The sequence below is a fragment of the Pristis pectinata genome, chromosome 1 (genome assembly GCF_009764475.1).
Source record: "Pristis pectinata isolate sPriPec2 chromosome 1, sPriPec2.1.pri, whole genome shotgun sequence".
NCBI classification, from domain to species: Eukaryota; Metazoa; Chordata; class Chondrichthyes; order Rhinopristiformes; family Pristidae; genus Pristis; species Pristis pectinata.
Genome location: NC_067405.1, coordinates 30,166,168 through 30,184,548, shown reverse-complemented (window position 1 = coordinate 30,184,548; position 18,381 = coordinate 30,166,168). Strand labels below are relative to the sequence as shown.

Genomic DNA, 18,381 nt, shown 5'->3' with positions numbered 1-18,381 from the left:
TGTATGATTCTGACTCCAAGATCAAAGATTAAAGGTTAGATTGTGGTGTTGTCATACTTCACTTTGCATTTACCAACAAGATTATTATAGCAAGAATATATTGTTATACATAATTTTGCTTATGTTACAATGATCTAGAGAGAGGATTGGAGGGTAGTAATTTGTATCATTCATTATGTTGTATTATATTAATAGTCATAAGGGTGCAAGAAAGATTCACGAGGATAATGCCAAGACTGGAGGACTTCAGTTACAAGAGATGGGAAGGGCTAGGACTGTTTTCCCTGGAGCAAAGGAGGCTGAGAGGTGACCTTAGAGATTTAAAATTATAAAGGGACACAGATAGGGCAGATAGTCTTTCTCCAGTGTAGGAGAGTCCAAAACTAGAGGGCACAGGTTTATGGTGAGAAAGGCAAAATTTAAAGGGGATCTCAAAGGCACATTTTTCTCTCACAAAGGTTGGTGGGTATGTGGTATGAGCAGCAGGAGGCAGTGGTAGTGGTTGGTACAATTAACAACGTTTAAGAAACTTTTGGACAGGTACAGATGGGTCCTCGCCAGGTTATGAAGGGCTGACCCACGGACACTTACATCCAAATAAACATTTAAGACCAGTGGGATGGATGGAAATGGATTTGCCATTTGCTGCAGGGCTACAGGCATCTTCTGCCAGATGGGAATGGGGCATTTCCACGTGCCTGCTCTCCCTAATCTCTGCTCAGCTCAGCCTGCAATTGTTGTGGCTCAGGGCAGAGCTGGAAGTGCTGAGCAGACTCACTCACCGTGTCAGTGAGGTAGGCTGGCACCCACACCTGCTTGATCTCCTGTCACAGCTGTTTCTGTGATCCCTTCCTGTTTATGTTCATTTCCAACTTACGAACAGTTCAGATTATGAACAATTCTCAGGAATGGAGCCCTGTTGCAACTTGGGGATTGCCTCTTATGTAGATAGGAAAGGTAATTAATAATTGTTTATTATTGTCATATGTACCAAGATAGTGAAAAGCTTTTGTTTGCATACCATCCAGACAGATCTATCCATAAACAAGTACATCAAGGTAGTACAAAAAAGAAAACACAAAATGCAGAATATAGTGTTACAGTTACGGAGAAAGTGCAGTACAGGTAGACAATCAGGTTCATAGGCCATGAAGTAGATTGGGAGATCAGGAGTTCATCTTTATTGTACAAGTGGTCGATTCAAGACTCTTATAAACAGCAGGGTAGAAGCTGTCCTTGATCCTAGTGAAATATATTCCAAAGCTTTTGTATCTTCTGCCCAATGGGAAGGGGGAGAAAAGCATGCTGGGGTGGGAAGGGTCCTTACCCAAGGCAGCAGGATCAATGTAGGGGAGGTAGGTTTTCACGATAGATTGAGCTGCATTCACAATTCTGCAATTTATTGCAGTCTTCAAGGAATATGGGCCAAACACAGGCATATGGGGTTAGCTTAGTCAGTCATCTTGGTTGGCATGGACAAGTTGGGCTGAAGGGTTCATCTCTATGCTCTTAAAGCTATTAATTTAGATCTGGTTTCTCATAGATACATTGGTCAAATTCAAGAGATGGCTAGATAACCATATGGAGGAATTTAAAGTAGAGGGATATGTGGGAGGAAGGGGTTAGATAGTCTTAGGCAAGGTTTAAAGGTTGGCACAACATTGTGGGCCGAAGGGCCTGTATTGTGCTGTACTGTTCTATGATTCTATACCAAGTACTTGCTTAATCTGACCTTAGAAGTGAAGAAAAATGGGAACAATACTCACATCCTTTATCTGGCTATTGTAACTAAATGTGATTAACAGACATTACTGGCTGGAATTTAATTTATCATTTTTAGAAAAGATACTCCTGGTGTAGATAGAGCAATAGCCATTCCTACAGAATAGACAAGGCCCTATATCTGTAAAAACTGGGCTTATATGGGGTATCTTAAACTAGCAAAGGTTACCACAAAAGAATCAGCAACAAGGTGTCTTGGTACCTTCCTTAAGCAACAGACAAAACGTCAGTAAATTTTACGTCAGTGTGTTATTTTTGGGTCTTGCTCAAGCAGATCGTTTCTTTTGATTATCTATACAAGGGCATGACTCAAAAGCAAAGCACTGGCTCAGATTTTGAGGGACCACTGTTTGTTGCTGAACCATGCCAATATTGTGCATTTGTATCTTCATCAGATCTGAAAAGGTAATCTTGTTGACTGTCCTTGAGAGGGGAAAAATAATAAATATGGGTGGGGCACATCAAGCCCTACCAAAGAAATTTCACCAAAAAGTACAGCATCAATAAAGACGTGCTCCCAGCATTTCCATTGGCAACAATGTTGTCAAGAATTTTCTGGATATCTCTGAATATCCAGGATCTAAAATCTAGTCCATTGGAGGCAAAGTACTTTCATTACCTGAAGTTGCTTGCTTGTTCATTCTTGATTTATCAATGTTTTGATTTAACGCTGCATATTTTTATATGCCCATGAATCATGGTTCTTTTCAATTCTGAAAGACCTACAAAATCTTGACAAATAATTTTCAAAGAGAGCATTTAACCATTTTGATAGTGAGGAGAACTCAACCAGCAAGTTTTATCACGTAAATCTGAAAATTTTCAAAATGAACATTATAGTTATCAGATATTCATGAGAATCAATTCTATTTTATTAATGGTACACTCAATTAGCTGCTGAACTCTCAAACTTGAAACTGTCAGCTCATTATGGAAGATGATGCATTCTTTCTTTAAAGTATGAATTGGTTAGCATTTTGGCAATAGGCGATGAGCTTTACACTAGTTACATTGCAGGACTGTATGACAAATGACTGATATCTAGTTTTATCTCCACTTTGCACCATGTTCACTGATTTCAGATTTGAAAACAATATCTGTACTTTTGCCCCTTATATACTTTCCTTCAGCTTACTAATGAGATATGCACAGGTATAGTCACTGTTGAAGGTAGTGCTAAGCTTGGTTGAAATTCCCATTGCCACGCTTTACACAAGTAGCTTGCTGACACTATTTATCTAAATTCAGCTGATACGTCAGCAGTGGCTGGAGCTCAGGGGAGAAAAGCTCACAGGAAACAGTACTTCACTTGGAGTACAGAGAACAGAGTGAAGTGTTCAATGATAATCACAGCCGCACAGGGAAAGCAGATAAATTGATGTCAGTGCATGGAATAAATGTTTTTGGGAAGGGCATGAAGTTGATGAAAAAGTATGCCTTTGTTAGGGAGCAGAGTCATATTTAGGGAGTATAAATTACTAGAGGCAGCCTTCAAACTACTTCCACAGTAACTTACATGCAGCCATCTGCTTGGAAGTGCAGCTACATAAACACCATTATTTGAAGGGAGCAGTCTACGGCTGAGTGCGAAGTCATGAGATATACTTTGGAAATGGACAAGACTAACTTTCAATAGATGCGTATATAAAGGTATGTTAAATATTGGAACAAAGCAAATGTGACACAATCATGAGACATTCTTGTGTACAATGGCCAAATATACAGACACTCAATGAAACTACATTTCTGTTTATCTTAGAACATACAATACTGCACAGAAACAGGCCCTTCAGCCCGCAATGTTGTGCCAAACTAAACTAGTAATTAAATGCTCTTCAGTCTACACAATGTTCATATCCCTCCATTCTCTGCACATTCATGTGCCTTAGAGCCCCATAAACGCCTCTATTGTATTTGCCTCCACTACCACCCTTGGCAGCACATTCCAGGCACTCACCACTGTATATACTGTATATTAAAAAAAAACCTTGCCCCACTCATCTCCTTTGAACTTAACCCCTCAGCTTTAAATGCATGCCCTCTAGTATTAGTAATTTCAACCCTGGGGAAAAAAGATATAGTTGTCTATCTGTGCCTCTCATAATCTTATAAATTTCTATTAGGTCTCCCCTCAGCCTTCACCACTCTGGAGAAAACAACACGTTTGTCCGGCCTCTCCTTATAGCACATGCCCTCTAATCCAGGCAGCATCCTGGTAAACCTCTTCTGCACCCTCTCCAAAGCCTCTACATCCTTCCTGTAATGGGGTGACCAGAATTGAATGCAAAACTCCAGATGCAGCCAAACTAGTTTTATAAAGCTGCAACACAACTTCGACTCCTGAACTCAGTGCTTCGACTAAAAGGCAAGCGTGTTGTACGCCTTCTCCTTTTTTTGCCCTCTCTTGCCCAATAACAGTAAGCAAGGCATACGTCTTGGTGCTCTACAGGCACCGTGGCTTACGCCTTCCAATCTCGCCCCAACAGGTTCCCATGCATCACTGTTCAAATGCTGTTAACTTGGAGAATTGGGCACCGATCAGTCAACTGACATGTTTATGATCTAGGAGACTGGTAGAAGAAAATACAGTAAAACTCTGGATTATCCATGTTAGATTATATTAAAACCACCGTCATAACTACACTAAGAGGGAGGTGTGATAGAGACATCAGAAGCAGATATCTTGACCTATAATATTTTGCACCATTGCAACACAGATAGAGGGATGCCATAGGTGAAGGGATTCATGTCTCTCCAACCCCAGAATGAGATCAAGGGAGGTTAAGGTTATTATGTCACCCAGCACATCAAGCATGGTCAGTGATTCCCCCCTTCCCCTCCATCAATGAATACTGGACCAAGACAGCCACATCTCAATACCGTTTTGGACATCTGGGTTGTCCTTAGAAGCTTTGAGAATATCGACGTGAATTACCTTGTCAAAAAAAGGCGCCTAATTAATCAAAGTTGGTCTTATCACTTAAACATATGCTCCCATTGTAAATTCTGACACCATCTGTTCGCACTCAAAATATTGAGGTAAAGAATACATGGTAACAATTGAAATTATATTTGTTCACTTGTTATTTTCTTTGTACCTAAAAAAAAATTGGATGTATTTTGAGTTTTGGGAGATTCTACCAGCAGTACATTTGCTTGTGCTGAATAAAGATGTCCACAAACCCAGACTCCCGAGTAGCTCTTCCAACCACAACATAACAATTGAAGGAGGGCAAGTACAGTGCAAGGAGTGAATATTTTTGAGAAGAAGGTCAAAGTCGATGAAACACAAACAGATTACGACAAAGGCTCTTAGAAATGCATATCAGAATATCAAATGCTGTTAAAAAGAAAGTCAAAAGAAAAATCATTTACTGCTTCATTATGAAATTAATGGTTTTCAATGTCTGTGTTGACTTGATGCTTATGGGTTCTCTGTCCATGGTGAAGTTGAGAGAAAAATCACAGATCTACTTAAACAGTCACTGGATTATTTATGGCATGCATCTCTAAATACCTAAAATGCACTTAAGATTTCTATAGTCTGATGTATGGAAATGACCTTTGCTAAAAAGACCTGTCATCAGGCACCATAGAACAGTACAGCACAATACAGGCCCTTCGACCCACAATGTTGTGCCGACCTTTAAACCTCGTCTAAGACTACCTAACCCCTTCCTCCCACATATCCTTCTATATGCTTATCTAGTAATCACTTGAATTTGACCAATGTACCTGCCTCCACCACCACTCCAGGCAGCACATTCCATGCCCCAACCACTCTCTGGGTAAAAAACCTTCCTCTGACATCTCCCTTGAACTTCCCACCCATTACTTTGAAGCCATGCCCTCTTGTATTAAGCATTGGTGCCCTGGGAAAGGGGCACTAGCTGTCCACTAGCTATTCCTCTTAATATTTTGCACACCTCTATCATGTCTCCTCTCATCCTCCTCCTCTCCAAAGAGTAAAGCCCTAGCTCCCTTAGTCTCTCCTCATAATCCATACTCTCTAATCCAGGCAGCATCCTGGTAAATCTCCTCTGCACCCTTTCCAACACTTCCTCATCCTTCCTATAATGAGGCGACCAGAACTGGACACAGTACTCTAAGTGTGGCCTAACCAGAGTTTTGTAGACCTGCATCATTACCTTGCAGCTCTTAAATTTGATCCCTCGACTTATGAAAGTTAACACCCCATAAGCTTTCTTAACTACCCTATTCACTTGAGGCAACTTTCAAGGATCTGTGGATATGGACCCCCAGATCCTTCTGCTCCTCCACACTACCAAGAATCCTGCCAATAACTTTGTACTCTGCCTTAGAGTTTGTCCTTCCAAAGTGTACCACCTCACACTTCTCCAGATTGAACTCCATCTGCTGCTTCTCAGCCCAGCTCTGCATCCTATCAATGTCCCTCTGCAATCTTTGACAATCCTCCACACTATCCACAATACCACCAACCTTTGTGTTATGTGCAAAACTGCCAACCCACCCTTCTACCCCCTCCTCCAAGTCATTAATAAAAATCACGAAAAGCAGAGGTCCCATAACCGATCAATGTGGGACACTGCTAGTCACAGCCCTCCAATCTGAATGTACTCCCTTCACCACAACCCTCTGCTTTCTACAGGCAAGCCAATTCTGAATCTACACGGCCAAGTTTCCCTGGATCCCATGCCCTCTGACCTTCTTTGGAACCTTGTCAAATGCTTTACTAAAATTCATGTAGACCACATCTACTGCACTACCCTCATCCATCTGTCTGGTCACCTCCTCAAAGAATACTCAGGTTTGTGAGACATGATCTGTCCTTCACAAAGCCCTGCTGGCTGTCCCTGATCAGATCATGATTCTAAGTGCCCATAGATCCTATCTCTAAGGATCCTTTCCAACAGCTTGCCCACCACAGACATAAGGCTCACTGGCCTATAATTCCCTGGACTATCCCTACTACCTTTTTTGAATAAGGGGACAACATCTGCTACCCTCCAATACCATTCCCGTGGACAACGAGGACTCAAAGATCCTAGCCGAAGGCTCAGCAATCTCCTCCCTCCCCTCACAGAGCAGCCTGGGGAATATTCTGTCAGGCCCCAGGGACTTATCTGTCTTAATTTTTTTTTAACAACTCCAACACATTGTCTCGATATCAGCATGCTCTGGAACATTAACCTTACCAACACTGTCCTCAGCATCATCAAGGCCCCTCTCCTTGGTGAATACTGAAGTATTCATTGAGGACCTCACCCACTTCCACAGCTTCCAGGCACATCTTTATCCCCAATCAGTCTTACCTTTACTCCCATCATCCTTCTGCCCTTCACAGAAGTGAAAAATGCCTTGGGGTTGTCCTTAACCCTACTCACCAAGACCTTTCCATGCACCCTTCTTGCTCTCCTCAGCCCCTTAAGTTCCTTCCTTGCTACCCTAAATTCCTCAAGAGACCTATTTGATCCTTGCTGCCTAAACCTTATGTATGCTGCCTTCTTCCTCCACGTTCACATGAACTACTTCCTTTATCTCCCGCAATGTCAAATACTCAGCTGTGAGCAACTTTAATAAAGAACATGCTTTATAAAATAACTTAAGCTGTGCAAAGATGTGTAGTTATGAAAGTGAATAAATACTTCAGGACAGTTTGTACTCAGCTTTTTCTATTTCAGTAAGTAGATTATAGTTCTTTACACTTCACTGAACTGCATGCATTTCTTGGAATATTCTGTAATACAGACAATGGCAGTCTTTTAGAAGATAATTTTAATTCTTTGCCACTTCCTTTCCAGATGGACAAATTCAATGAAAACTGCAAAATTAGTTCACGTGAAGCTTGTGTACCAGGCTGAAGCTGAAATTTCCATTGCACAGGAAATAATTTTCTTCTACCGAAATAGCTACAGCAGAAAGGAAATGCTGTGGGTGTGATGTGCAAATCAATGACAGAATAAATTTGTGGCCAATTTGGAAATGCTTGCAGAGCTGCATTAAATTTTTTCACAACAAGTAATGATTTGCTGGCCATTAAGGCATTTTGTGCTCTAAAGAAAAAGTTACTTTGTTTTTAAAAATCATCTTTTAGCTCAAATTCTGAGTCAAATGATAGTACATTCCTTCCCTCTCTCAAATCCATTACAGTTTGCAACATTTTCATTCTCACATTCAGCCCTCCCAAAATGTAGTTTCACTTCCTATTACCAAAAAGAAACTGCAGATTCTAAGAATCTGAAATAAAAATCAAAACGCTTGAAATACTGAACAGGTCAGGCAACAAAGGAAAGAGATTTAACATTTTAGGTCAATCACCTCTCTCAAGCTCTCGTCAGAACCACGGGATTTTAAAAAAGGGGGTGGGGTGGGGGGGGCATGGAAAAGAGGAGAGGTGATAATGTCAAATGATATGCCCTTTCTCAAATGTAAGAGGCCAAAGATAGCAGGCATAGGAAGATTGAGATGGTGAATGAAAGAGAAACCAGAGTCGAAATCAAACCATGTAATTTGAATTCAGTTAATAAAATGAAATCAATCTATTAATAGCTATAAAACTACTAGGTTATAGTTAAAAACCTCTGATTCTAAGTCATTCAAGGAAGGAAATCAACCATTCATACACAACCTTGCCCAGGTAACTCTAGATCTGCATGGTCAACTCCAAAATGCCCTCTGATATGGCTTAGCAAGCTAGTCAAAGGCAGTTAAGGATGGGCAATAAATGCTGGCCTTACCAGTATTCTGCAAATGTAAATTTTCACTAAATATAAGTGATATTCAGCCACAGTACCTGCATCTTTAAGGTTTGCTTGTTCAAGGCTTTTTTTTGTGTGTAGTATTTTCATTGGAATCAACTTGGAGGACAGATTTTGAACTTGTAAGAACTTTATAAAGGCAATGGAGGAAGAGGAAGCTATAAATCTTTCAAAGAACTGAAAGAGGGACAATGGGCTAAAAGGCTCCCCTTTGAAGAATACTCTTTTATCACAATGATCTAACCATAGCTGCTGTCAATATTATATGGCAATTTAGTTCAGTATGCGGATCTGAGCCAATTATACTTAGCTACATCTGCACATCATCCTTTAACTGAATGGAAATGTTAATCAAAATACAAGCTTAAAGTTGAGTAATCACCAACAAATCCTGTATTCCTCAGCCTCTGGTTTTGAACTAGCTGGCCCAGAAATATTATCACCTACTTTGATGAATAGACTAGAGTAATATGCCCTACAAAGACATTTCAGACATGCAATACTCCCTATACTAGTAAAACCATCATACATTATTCCCAAGCCAGCTGATTGTATAACTTGTACAAGACCACCATAACTTCACAAAGTCCAGAAGTTTTACTTCAAGAGGCTCATCCTCCATCTCAGTGAATGAATCACATATCTAACTATCAGTTTTGTGATCAGGAGTATTGATTCTGGGTCCACCAAGTAAACTGTTATCCTATTTGGCAGCAATATTGCATCTTGAAAGTAACATCTTCTTGCCTTTCTCCCCATCTCCAAGATGGATAACATTTTACTGCTGACAAATTTGATTAATGACTTATACAAGAGACATACTATACAGCACAAAATAAAATCGCTGGAATTAATTTATCCTTTTAAACTAAAATAGTACAGTAAGACACTTTCTCTATTGCCATACTTTAAGGGGAAACTTTAGCAGCTAGCCAAGTACCCAGCTCATTTTATACATTTTTCATGTACAGATATCAATGAACTGAGCACACACACAGTAAATTAAATTTAATACTGAGAAATTGAAAAGATGTATTCTCAGAAGAATTAGTCAAGACATTGTACAAAAAACTACAATGGTATCCTGGATGAGGGGCTTCAGTTACCTGGGGAGATTGATGATTCTGGGTCTATTTTCCACAGAAAAGAAAAAAAAGGAGAGATTCAACAGAGAAGGGAAAACTATACAAGATTTTAAGTGTAATTGATGAGAAACTTACTACTCAGAAGGTTCAATAACTGAAAGATATAGATTTAGCTAGCATAAGGATCAAGAAATATTTGGATTAACAATGACATTGAAAGGAACAAACACATTAAGGCTATGGGGAGGAAGGGGGTGGGGTGGGGAAGGTGGTCAGTGGGACAGATTAGATAGCTCTTTTAAAGAGATAGAATAGGCCTGTGCACCTGGCAATATTCCATGACTTAATGGATGAAACCTTGTGATGTTTGTTTCTCTCTAAATGCCCATCACCTCATTTCCACTCACAGCAGCCATGTTGTTCCAAGATCAGAGACAAGATTCCTGGATGGATGCACATAACATTCTCAGAATATTAATACCTTAACTACAGCGTCAACACCAAGAAAGCAGCCGGACCTGATGGTGTACCAGGGTCTGTGCTTCAGGCATGCGCTAACCAATTAGCTGGGGTTTTCACTAACATCTTCAACCTCTCCCTAACATATGCTGTCGTTCCTACGTGTTTTAAATCAACAATCATTGTGCCCATTCCTAAGCAAAAAAATGTGCTGCCTGAATGATTATCGCCCGATTGCACTTACACCGATCATAGCCAAATACTTCGAGAGACTGATTTTGAAGCACATTAAACATGCTATCCCTGCCACCATGGACCAGCACCAGTTTGCCTACCAGGCAAATAGATCAGTGGAGGATGCAATTAGTGTCTCCCTCCATACTGCTCTGGTGCACCTGGAAAGACCGGACATGTATGTCAGGATGCTCTTTTTGGACTTCAGTTCAGCTTTTAACACAGTTCCCAGCAGAATAGTGTCTAAACTCCACAGCCTGGGCCTGAATACAACAATCTGTAACTGGATTATGGACTTTCTGACCAATCGTCCGCAGACTGTCAGGTTAGGAGGGCACATATCTTCCATCCTCACCCTGAATACTGGTGTTCCCCGGGGTGTGTGCTGAGTCCCTTCCTGTGTGCCCTTTTTACCCATGACCGTTCATCCGTCCATGAAACAAATACCACTATAAAGCTTGCAGACGACACAACAGTCATTGGCCTGATCAAGAACAATAATGAATTGGCAATACAGGGATGAGGTACAAAACCTGACAGCCTGGTGTTCTGCCAACAATCTCATTCTCAACACCCAAAAGACTAAAGAGATTGTGGTGGATTTCAGGAAGTCAAGGAAGATAGATCTTGGTCCAGTGTTCATTGGTGGCGAGGCTGTGGAGAGAGTCTCCAGTTTTAAATTCCTGGGGGCATACATCACCGAGGACTTTTCCTGGGCAATACACACCTCAGCTGTCATTAGGAAGGCACAGCAACGCCTCTATTTTTTTGAGGAAATTGAGAGCCAGACTGTCTCAGAACATTCTGGTGAACTTCTATCAGTGTGCAGTGGAGAGCGTTCTGACATACAGCATTACTGCTTGGTATGCCAGCTGCACTAGGAAGGAGCAGAAGGTCATCAAGACGGCCCAAAACATCATTGGGACTCAGTTACCAGCGATGGAGGACATTTATCAGGCTTGATGTCGGAGCAGGCCTTTAAACATCATTTGAGAACCAGCTCACCCTGCTCACTACCTTTTTAAACTACTCCCCTCTGGTAGGTGATACAGGACAATACATGCACACACTACAAGACTGAAACACAACTTTTTTCCCCAAAGCTGTTAAATTGTTGAACATGGACAGACACCTCCTATACATACATATATACACATACTATGTCTTCCCCCCTTTACCAGCTGGACTCATCATGGTGTTATTTAATATATTGATAGGCTGCTGATTATCATTATTATTATCATGGTTCATTCACATACTGCCTTTTTATTTGTTTTATGCTTTATATTTGTGTAAGTATGTTTGTTTTATTTTATAGTTATGATCGTTATCAATTTACTGTTTTGGTTTTTATTAGGGAGTGCCATCGTAATCTCGTTGTTGTTGTTGCTGCAACAGTACAATGACAAATAAAGAATAAATAAAGGTGGATGGATACAAAGCATATCTACAGTTGTTGATGCCCTGCTTCAAAAGGCAATGCAATTTAACCTTTTATATCAAGATGGTTCTGCAGCTGAAAGCCAATATCTGAGCAGCCATTTTAGATCTTTAACAAAGTAAAATCTTTAATCTCAGCTAACTCAACATTAAAGCACATAGCATGTACAAGTTTAACAAATCAAAATTTTGAATGCTGTTTTCATCTGCCAAGAACACCCACCTAAACACTCCAGGTGCTCTCTTCAGCAAATACATTTCAAAACTTATTTCAATCTCTCTCATTAGTGCCATAATTCAGATTGTTTTAATGTTAAAATAATCCTATGGTAAACTCATTACAGACTCTAATGCCTACTATACCCCTTTTTAAAACAGTTGAAGAATGACTCCTCTTTCAGAGTTCAGATTGTGTACAGCAGGTAGGTGGTGGCTTCTCATTTTCACAGGTTTATTTTCAATAATCAAGAACCTAAATGTTAGAACATTTGGTAAGATTCAAACAGTAATCTGCCCATTTGCTCTAGAAAGCAACTGAAATTGCATATTATACAATTCCTGCAAATATCCATGCTTAAAACTTATCCATTATTGGTAGATGTCTACTTCTAAAGCCTGTGGATTTGTATTTACTAACATCTCAAACAGGTTTTTCCACAACCAACAAGCACAATCAATCAGATTAATGTACAGGTGCAGGCAGGGAGTTGTATTTGCCTAAAATCTGGATAGTTTTATGTAAACACGCTCCCTTTTAAAAGGAACCAAGTTGAAGACATTTAAAAATCAGTTACCATGTTTAAAGTTGGCAAACAAGATATTATCTGTTGAGATCAAAAAACTTATCAGTCTATCAACTTTCTCTCAGCACAAATCCTGCTTAATCCGAGCATTCCTAGTTTTTTTTTAAATCTTTTTTATTATTGCCAGGATCCACAGCATTTTGCATTTCTATATTAAGTGTCTATATATTGAAGCTCTAATTGGTGTAAAATAAGACACTGTCCTTAGTTACAACTTTTTAACAAGTCCATGTGTTAATTCACATGATAAGCATTTGTTCAAATGCAGAGTTACTCTGGAAATACAGACTCTGGAAATTTGTTCAAAAAGGTCTCCCACATTATTTCTCAATATGGAACTTGGAAGACTAAAAAAAAATGAGTAATTCAATATTAATATTCATCAGGGTCACTCTGCAAATTGGTGTCCCAAATTCTAGTTTCATTAACTATGTAAAAGTTCCACAAAATGTGCAATGTTGGCTCTTTTCATTGAAAAGGAGAACTTATTGCATTCATTACATAAATATTTGAATTTAAGCAGTGACTGAAGTGCAGCATACTGAAGAACATGGCTGTAATGTGCAGTTTTGCATCAAAGTCCATATTGCAACTACAGATATTACAACTTTTGCAAATAACCACTTCATTTTAAGTGGAGGTATTCTATGGAGACATTTTTAGCTGATTACCCAATGGCCATAAAGCGCATTGTTCTCATACAAATTAAATGCTGCCAAGTTACTTTTGCTTAATATTAGGATAGAAAAATGGAGATTAATTCGAAGATCAGTCTTAAAATCTTAGTCACTACATTTACTCACATGATGGAATGATGAACTGCGGCTCTGTATTTCCAGCATACCCAAGCTTTGTGTAGCTGCAAGATGAAAACAGTTACTTGTTTCAGAAACATTCTTTTAAATTCATGATTCCTTAGCTCTATAATTGTGAAATTAAGCCATCCCTGCTCATTTTCTAATGAAAGTTAGAAATATTCTCAGAAGTGTTGCCTTGGCAACCACAGCCCCAGTTGCATGAATTTTCCTTTTCCCATTCAGGCACAACCCTGCGAGGTGCAGCTGCGATTCGTAAGTTTCGGAGGGACCAAAGCAACAACTTGGGTTTTGGGGGGGGGGGGGGGGGGGGGGGTGAGATGCAAAGAGAAAAGAGAAAGCAGCAGTAGGAAACATTGCACTTCTTAGTGTACTGAATATTGACATTAGAATGTGGAACTTTCAACACAAGGACAAAGAATCTGAGAAGTTCACTCATTTTGCGCATTCACATTCTCTCAAATGAATATACTTGTGAGATAGAGACTTCAACACACAAGGATTAGTTTTTTTTTCACATATCCCAGGGGAGTCAATCATGAAGTAGAGAAACAGACCCAAGGTCCACCATATCCATACTGACCACCAAGTACCATCTATATTGGTCTCATTAACCAGTACTTGGTCCATAGCATTCTATGCCTCGGCAAGTCAAGTGCTTGTCTGAATACTTAAATGGTGTGAGAGTATCACTCAGACAGTATGTTCCAGATTCCAAATACCCACTGGGTGAAACAGATTCTTCCTCAGATCCCCTTACTTCTAACCCTAAACCCATGTTCTCTAGTTTTAGACATCAGTGCAACAGGGAAAGGTTTCCTACAATCTACCCTATTTATGCCTTTCAATTTTTTTGTACCTCTCTGGTTTCCCCTCAGCGTCCTTTGCTCCAAGGAAAAAAATGTAGCCCATCTTGTCTCTCAAGTGAAATCCCAGGCAACATCCTGGTGAACTGACAGTCCTCCCACTCCAGTGTAATCAGAGCCTTCCTATATTGTACACAGCACTTTAACTGTGGCCTTATCAATGTTTTATAAATTTGTACTGCATCCTCCCTGCTCTTGTATTCTATGCCCTGGCTAATGAAGGCAAGTATTCCATTTGCTTTCTGCACCATCTACTTATGCTGCCCACTTTAAGGATCTTTGGACTTGTACACAGACTGTAGAATCTCTTACTGCAAATCAGTATCAATTAAAAAAAATCTCATTTTGTTTTAAATTATTTGTCAGGTAGAAAAAGGATCATAGAAATTATTGATCACATACAGCAGCATGCAAAAGTTTGGGCACCCCTGGTCAAAATTTCTGTTACTGTGAATAGCTAAGTAAAAGATGACCTGATTTTCAAAAGGCATAAAGTTAAAGGTGACATTTCTTTAATATTTTAAAGATTTTTTTTAATTTCCATCTTTTACAGTTTCAAAATAACAAAAAAAGGAAAAGGACCCGAAGCAAAAGTCTGGGCACCCTGCATGGTCAGTACTTAGTAACACCCACTTTGGCAAGTATCACAGCTTGTAAATGCTTTCTGTAGCCAGATAGGAGTCTTCCAATTCTTGTTTGGGGGATTTTTGCCCATTCTTCCTTGCAAAAGGCTTCTAGTTCTGAGATTCTTGGGCTATCTTGCATGCAGAGCTCTCGAGGTCTATCCACAGATTTTCGAAGACGTTTAGGTCGGGGGACTGTGAGGGCCATAGCAAAACCTTCAGCTTGTGCCTCGAGGTAGTCCATTGTGGATTTTGAGGTGTTTAGGATCGTTATCCTGTTGTAGAAGCCATCCTCTTTTCATCTTCAGCTTTTTTTTGTTACAGTGTAATGTTTGCTTCCAGAATTAATTCTTCCCTCTACCAGTGAAATGTTCCCCATGCCACTGGCTGCAACACAAGCCCAAAGCATGATCGATCCACCCCCGTGCTTAACAGTTGGAGAGGTGTTCTTTTCATGAAATTCTACACCCTTTTTTCTCCAAACTTTCCTGCATCCTCACCACAAAATTTAGCATCAGAAGTTTGCAAAGGAACATCTAAACAAACCTGATGCATTTTGGAAACAAGTCCTGTGGACTGATGAAGTTAAAAGTAATCTTGCTTAAAATATTAAAGAAATGCGTCATCTTTAACTTTGCGCCTTTTGGAAATCAGGTCATCTTTTACTCGCTTAGCCATTCACAGTAACAGAAATTTTGACCAGAGGTGCCCAAACTTTTGCATGCCGCTGTAATGGATCAGCATAAGATTTTAATTCCAAACTTTACTAAAATAAAGCAGTGACAATTTACACTTTCTCCAGAGGACTATAGGCGAGGAGACTCATCTCAGCCCCAATTAAAGTACAGATTACATGCTAGAAAATTCAAAGCTTTGAGAATGTGAAATCACAACAGAAAGCTCCAAGAAACCATTCCAACAGATCTATTTTAAACATTAATTTCAATTTGTATAAATTAATTGGCCAATTAACAGTCACAGATAATAGCTCATTTTGGAAATTCTCCTGGGTATCTGCCTAAACGTCTTTTGCTTTTAATTCAATTTTCGTCTGTGGGCACTGCAAGAGCAGCATTTGGTCAGCCACCTTCTTGAACTGCTGCAGTCCTTTCAAATGAAGTACTCTTACAGTGAGTTCTAGGATTTAGGTTCAACAATGAAGAATCAGCACATCAGACTAGTGTTCAATTTGAAAGGAAACATGCAGGTGGTAGCAATTCCCTTTCACCTGAATTTTTTTAAATTCCAAAATAAACTTTATTCATCATAGAAAACAAATTATATACAATAAAACAATGCAAACCTTTATGTTCGTGTACGGATCAATCATTAGTGTTACCTTATAAAAAACAGCACCAATGCCACACCGTGTGGCTCCCTGGGGTACTACCCCATATTTACAATAAGGGGCTTCCTCACCTGACCCCTTTCACCTGATACCATTTTCCTTCTTGGTGGAGGAAGGTCTCAAGATATCCTGTCAAAGTAGACTAGGCAAGTAACTCTGCAGGTAGTACATATTGCAGTCAGTGTGGCAGTGGTGGAGGGAATAAATATTAGACACTTCATCCACCCCCATGAAACAGGCTGAGTCTTGAAGAGCAGAGTTTCTTTTGTGTTGCTGGAGCCATACTTTTTCTAGGCAAGTAGAAAATACCTCTGCTTTGCATATGGAGGAAAGAAAGGCTGAGGCAAGATACTTGCTGTAAGATACCCTACTCTTGTAGCCACAATGCATGTGGCTGCTCCAGTTGAGACTCTGCTTACTAGTGACTCAATGGTGCTGATTGTGGGAGACTCTGCAATGATAACGTTATTATAACATCAAGTGTAGCTGATTAGACACTATTGTGGGGATGGTCATCACCTAGCATTTGAGGTACAAGTCTTACTACTCATCAGCCAATGTATGAATGTTGTCTCGGTTTTCTGCATGGAGAAGTGGACTGCTTTGAGTTGTACATTTTTGTACAGAATTGTACATTTTGGACACAAACACCAAAAACGACGTATTTGTTGATCATTGTCCTCGAACTTCTGTCCTGATGTCAAGAGCACTCACACTCATCTCACCTCTGGAATTCAGCTCTTTGGGTGATTTGGACTATGGCTTTGATAAGGCCAGACACAAATGAAACCCAAGTTAGTTAATGAGTAGATTGGCAAGAAGAAAATGCCACTTAGTAACACTATTGACAGCACCTTCCATCACCTGGTTGATGACTGAGAATAGACTGATTGGGCAGTCATTAGCTGATTTGTATTGGGCATACTACTTGTGAACAGGAACAGACTTGGACAATTTTCCACATTGCCAGTGCTGTAACAGCTAGTTCTGCAGCACAGGCCTATAGTACCACAGCCACAATGCTGTCTGGTCCTATAGCCTTTGGTGTATCCAGTGCAATTTGGTAGATGAAGTGAACCAAACTGGTTGAATTTTGGCTTCTCTCAGGAAGGAAGGATGGATCATCTACTTGGCACTTCTATCTGAAAATGGCAGTGTATATCTCAGTCTTGTCTTCAACACTGATCAGCTGTGCCTCACTATTGAGGGAGATGGTCTTGGAGGCTCTCTTCTGGTTAACTGCTTAATCACCCACCAGCATTCCCAACTAAATATTACAGGGCTGCAGATGTTTGGTTGGATCTGTTGGATACAAGGAGGCTCAACTCTGTATTACATGCTTCTGGCATGCATATACCACTGAGCTGCAGTTTCAGATTGGCATCTCATTTTTAGGTGCACCCTTCTGCAATCCTCATTAAACTAGGGTTGACAGTAGAGGTGCAGGTTAACAGTAGATATTACTGAGGTTCACCACTTCTCTCAGCTATCAAAAAACAGAGGCACAGAACTATTGCTGAACACAAAACAAAATGTAACATTTAATACCAAGACTGAGCAATCATTTGACATTTCAAACCATATTTCGAAGAGTAGACAAGTGGGGTAATTTAGGTTGCCCTTACGATCTTTTAATTTTGTGGATGAAAAAGCCAAACTACTGACAAGTTTTCTTCTAAAAAATCATTAAATGGCTTTGAATGTAATCAAGGGCACACATACAAACTGCCATGACCAGTACATATGCTGACTAACATGTGCATTTAGAAAGTTTCCCATTTTCAATTCTTATCTAAGTGTAGTTTACTTCATTTGTAGAACCCAATCAGCTACCATTCACCTTAGAGTTTCAATGCAGAAATTTCCAATTTAGATTCAGCCTTTAAAGGCTCACATTTGTAAGTATTTTACTCCAGAAATGTAACATCTTTCCATAAGCTGCAAGCTTTAAAAACTGCACCTCTTAAATATTCTTTAGTAACGAGGCAAATTGAGTGCATCACCAATGTTTCACATATGGATTAGCCAGCAAAATAATTAACACTTGATCAATTCCCTCATGATCAAATAAAAGGTACCTTTATTTTAGACAAAATATCAGTAATGAAAGTACTTAGTTAACTGAGATACAAGGAACTGAATTCCTTCCGACAGATAAACAGAATAAAACTTGCCTGGATCTTAAG

General features: G+C 39.8%; 1 protein-coding gene across 1 annotated transcript in view; it reads right to left on the bottom strand.

Moving 5' to 3' along the window:
* actr3 (actin related protein 3) overlaps positions 1-18,381 on the bottom strand; it is a 50,017-nt gene that overhangs the window by 27,066 nt on the left and 4,570 nt on the right. The window contains 1 exon segment of the mRNA XM_052034270.1: positions 13,347-13,402. Within this exon segment, the coding sequence (XP_051890230.1) occupies positions 13,347-13,402 (56 nt within the window).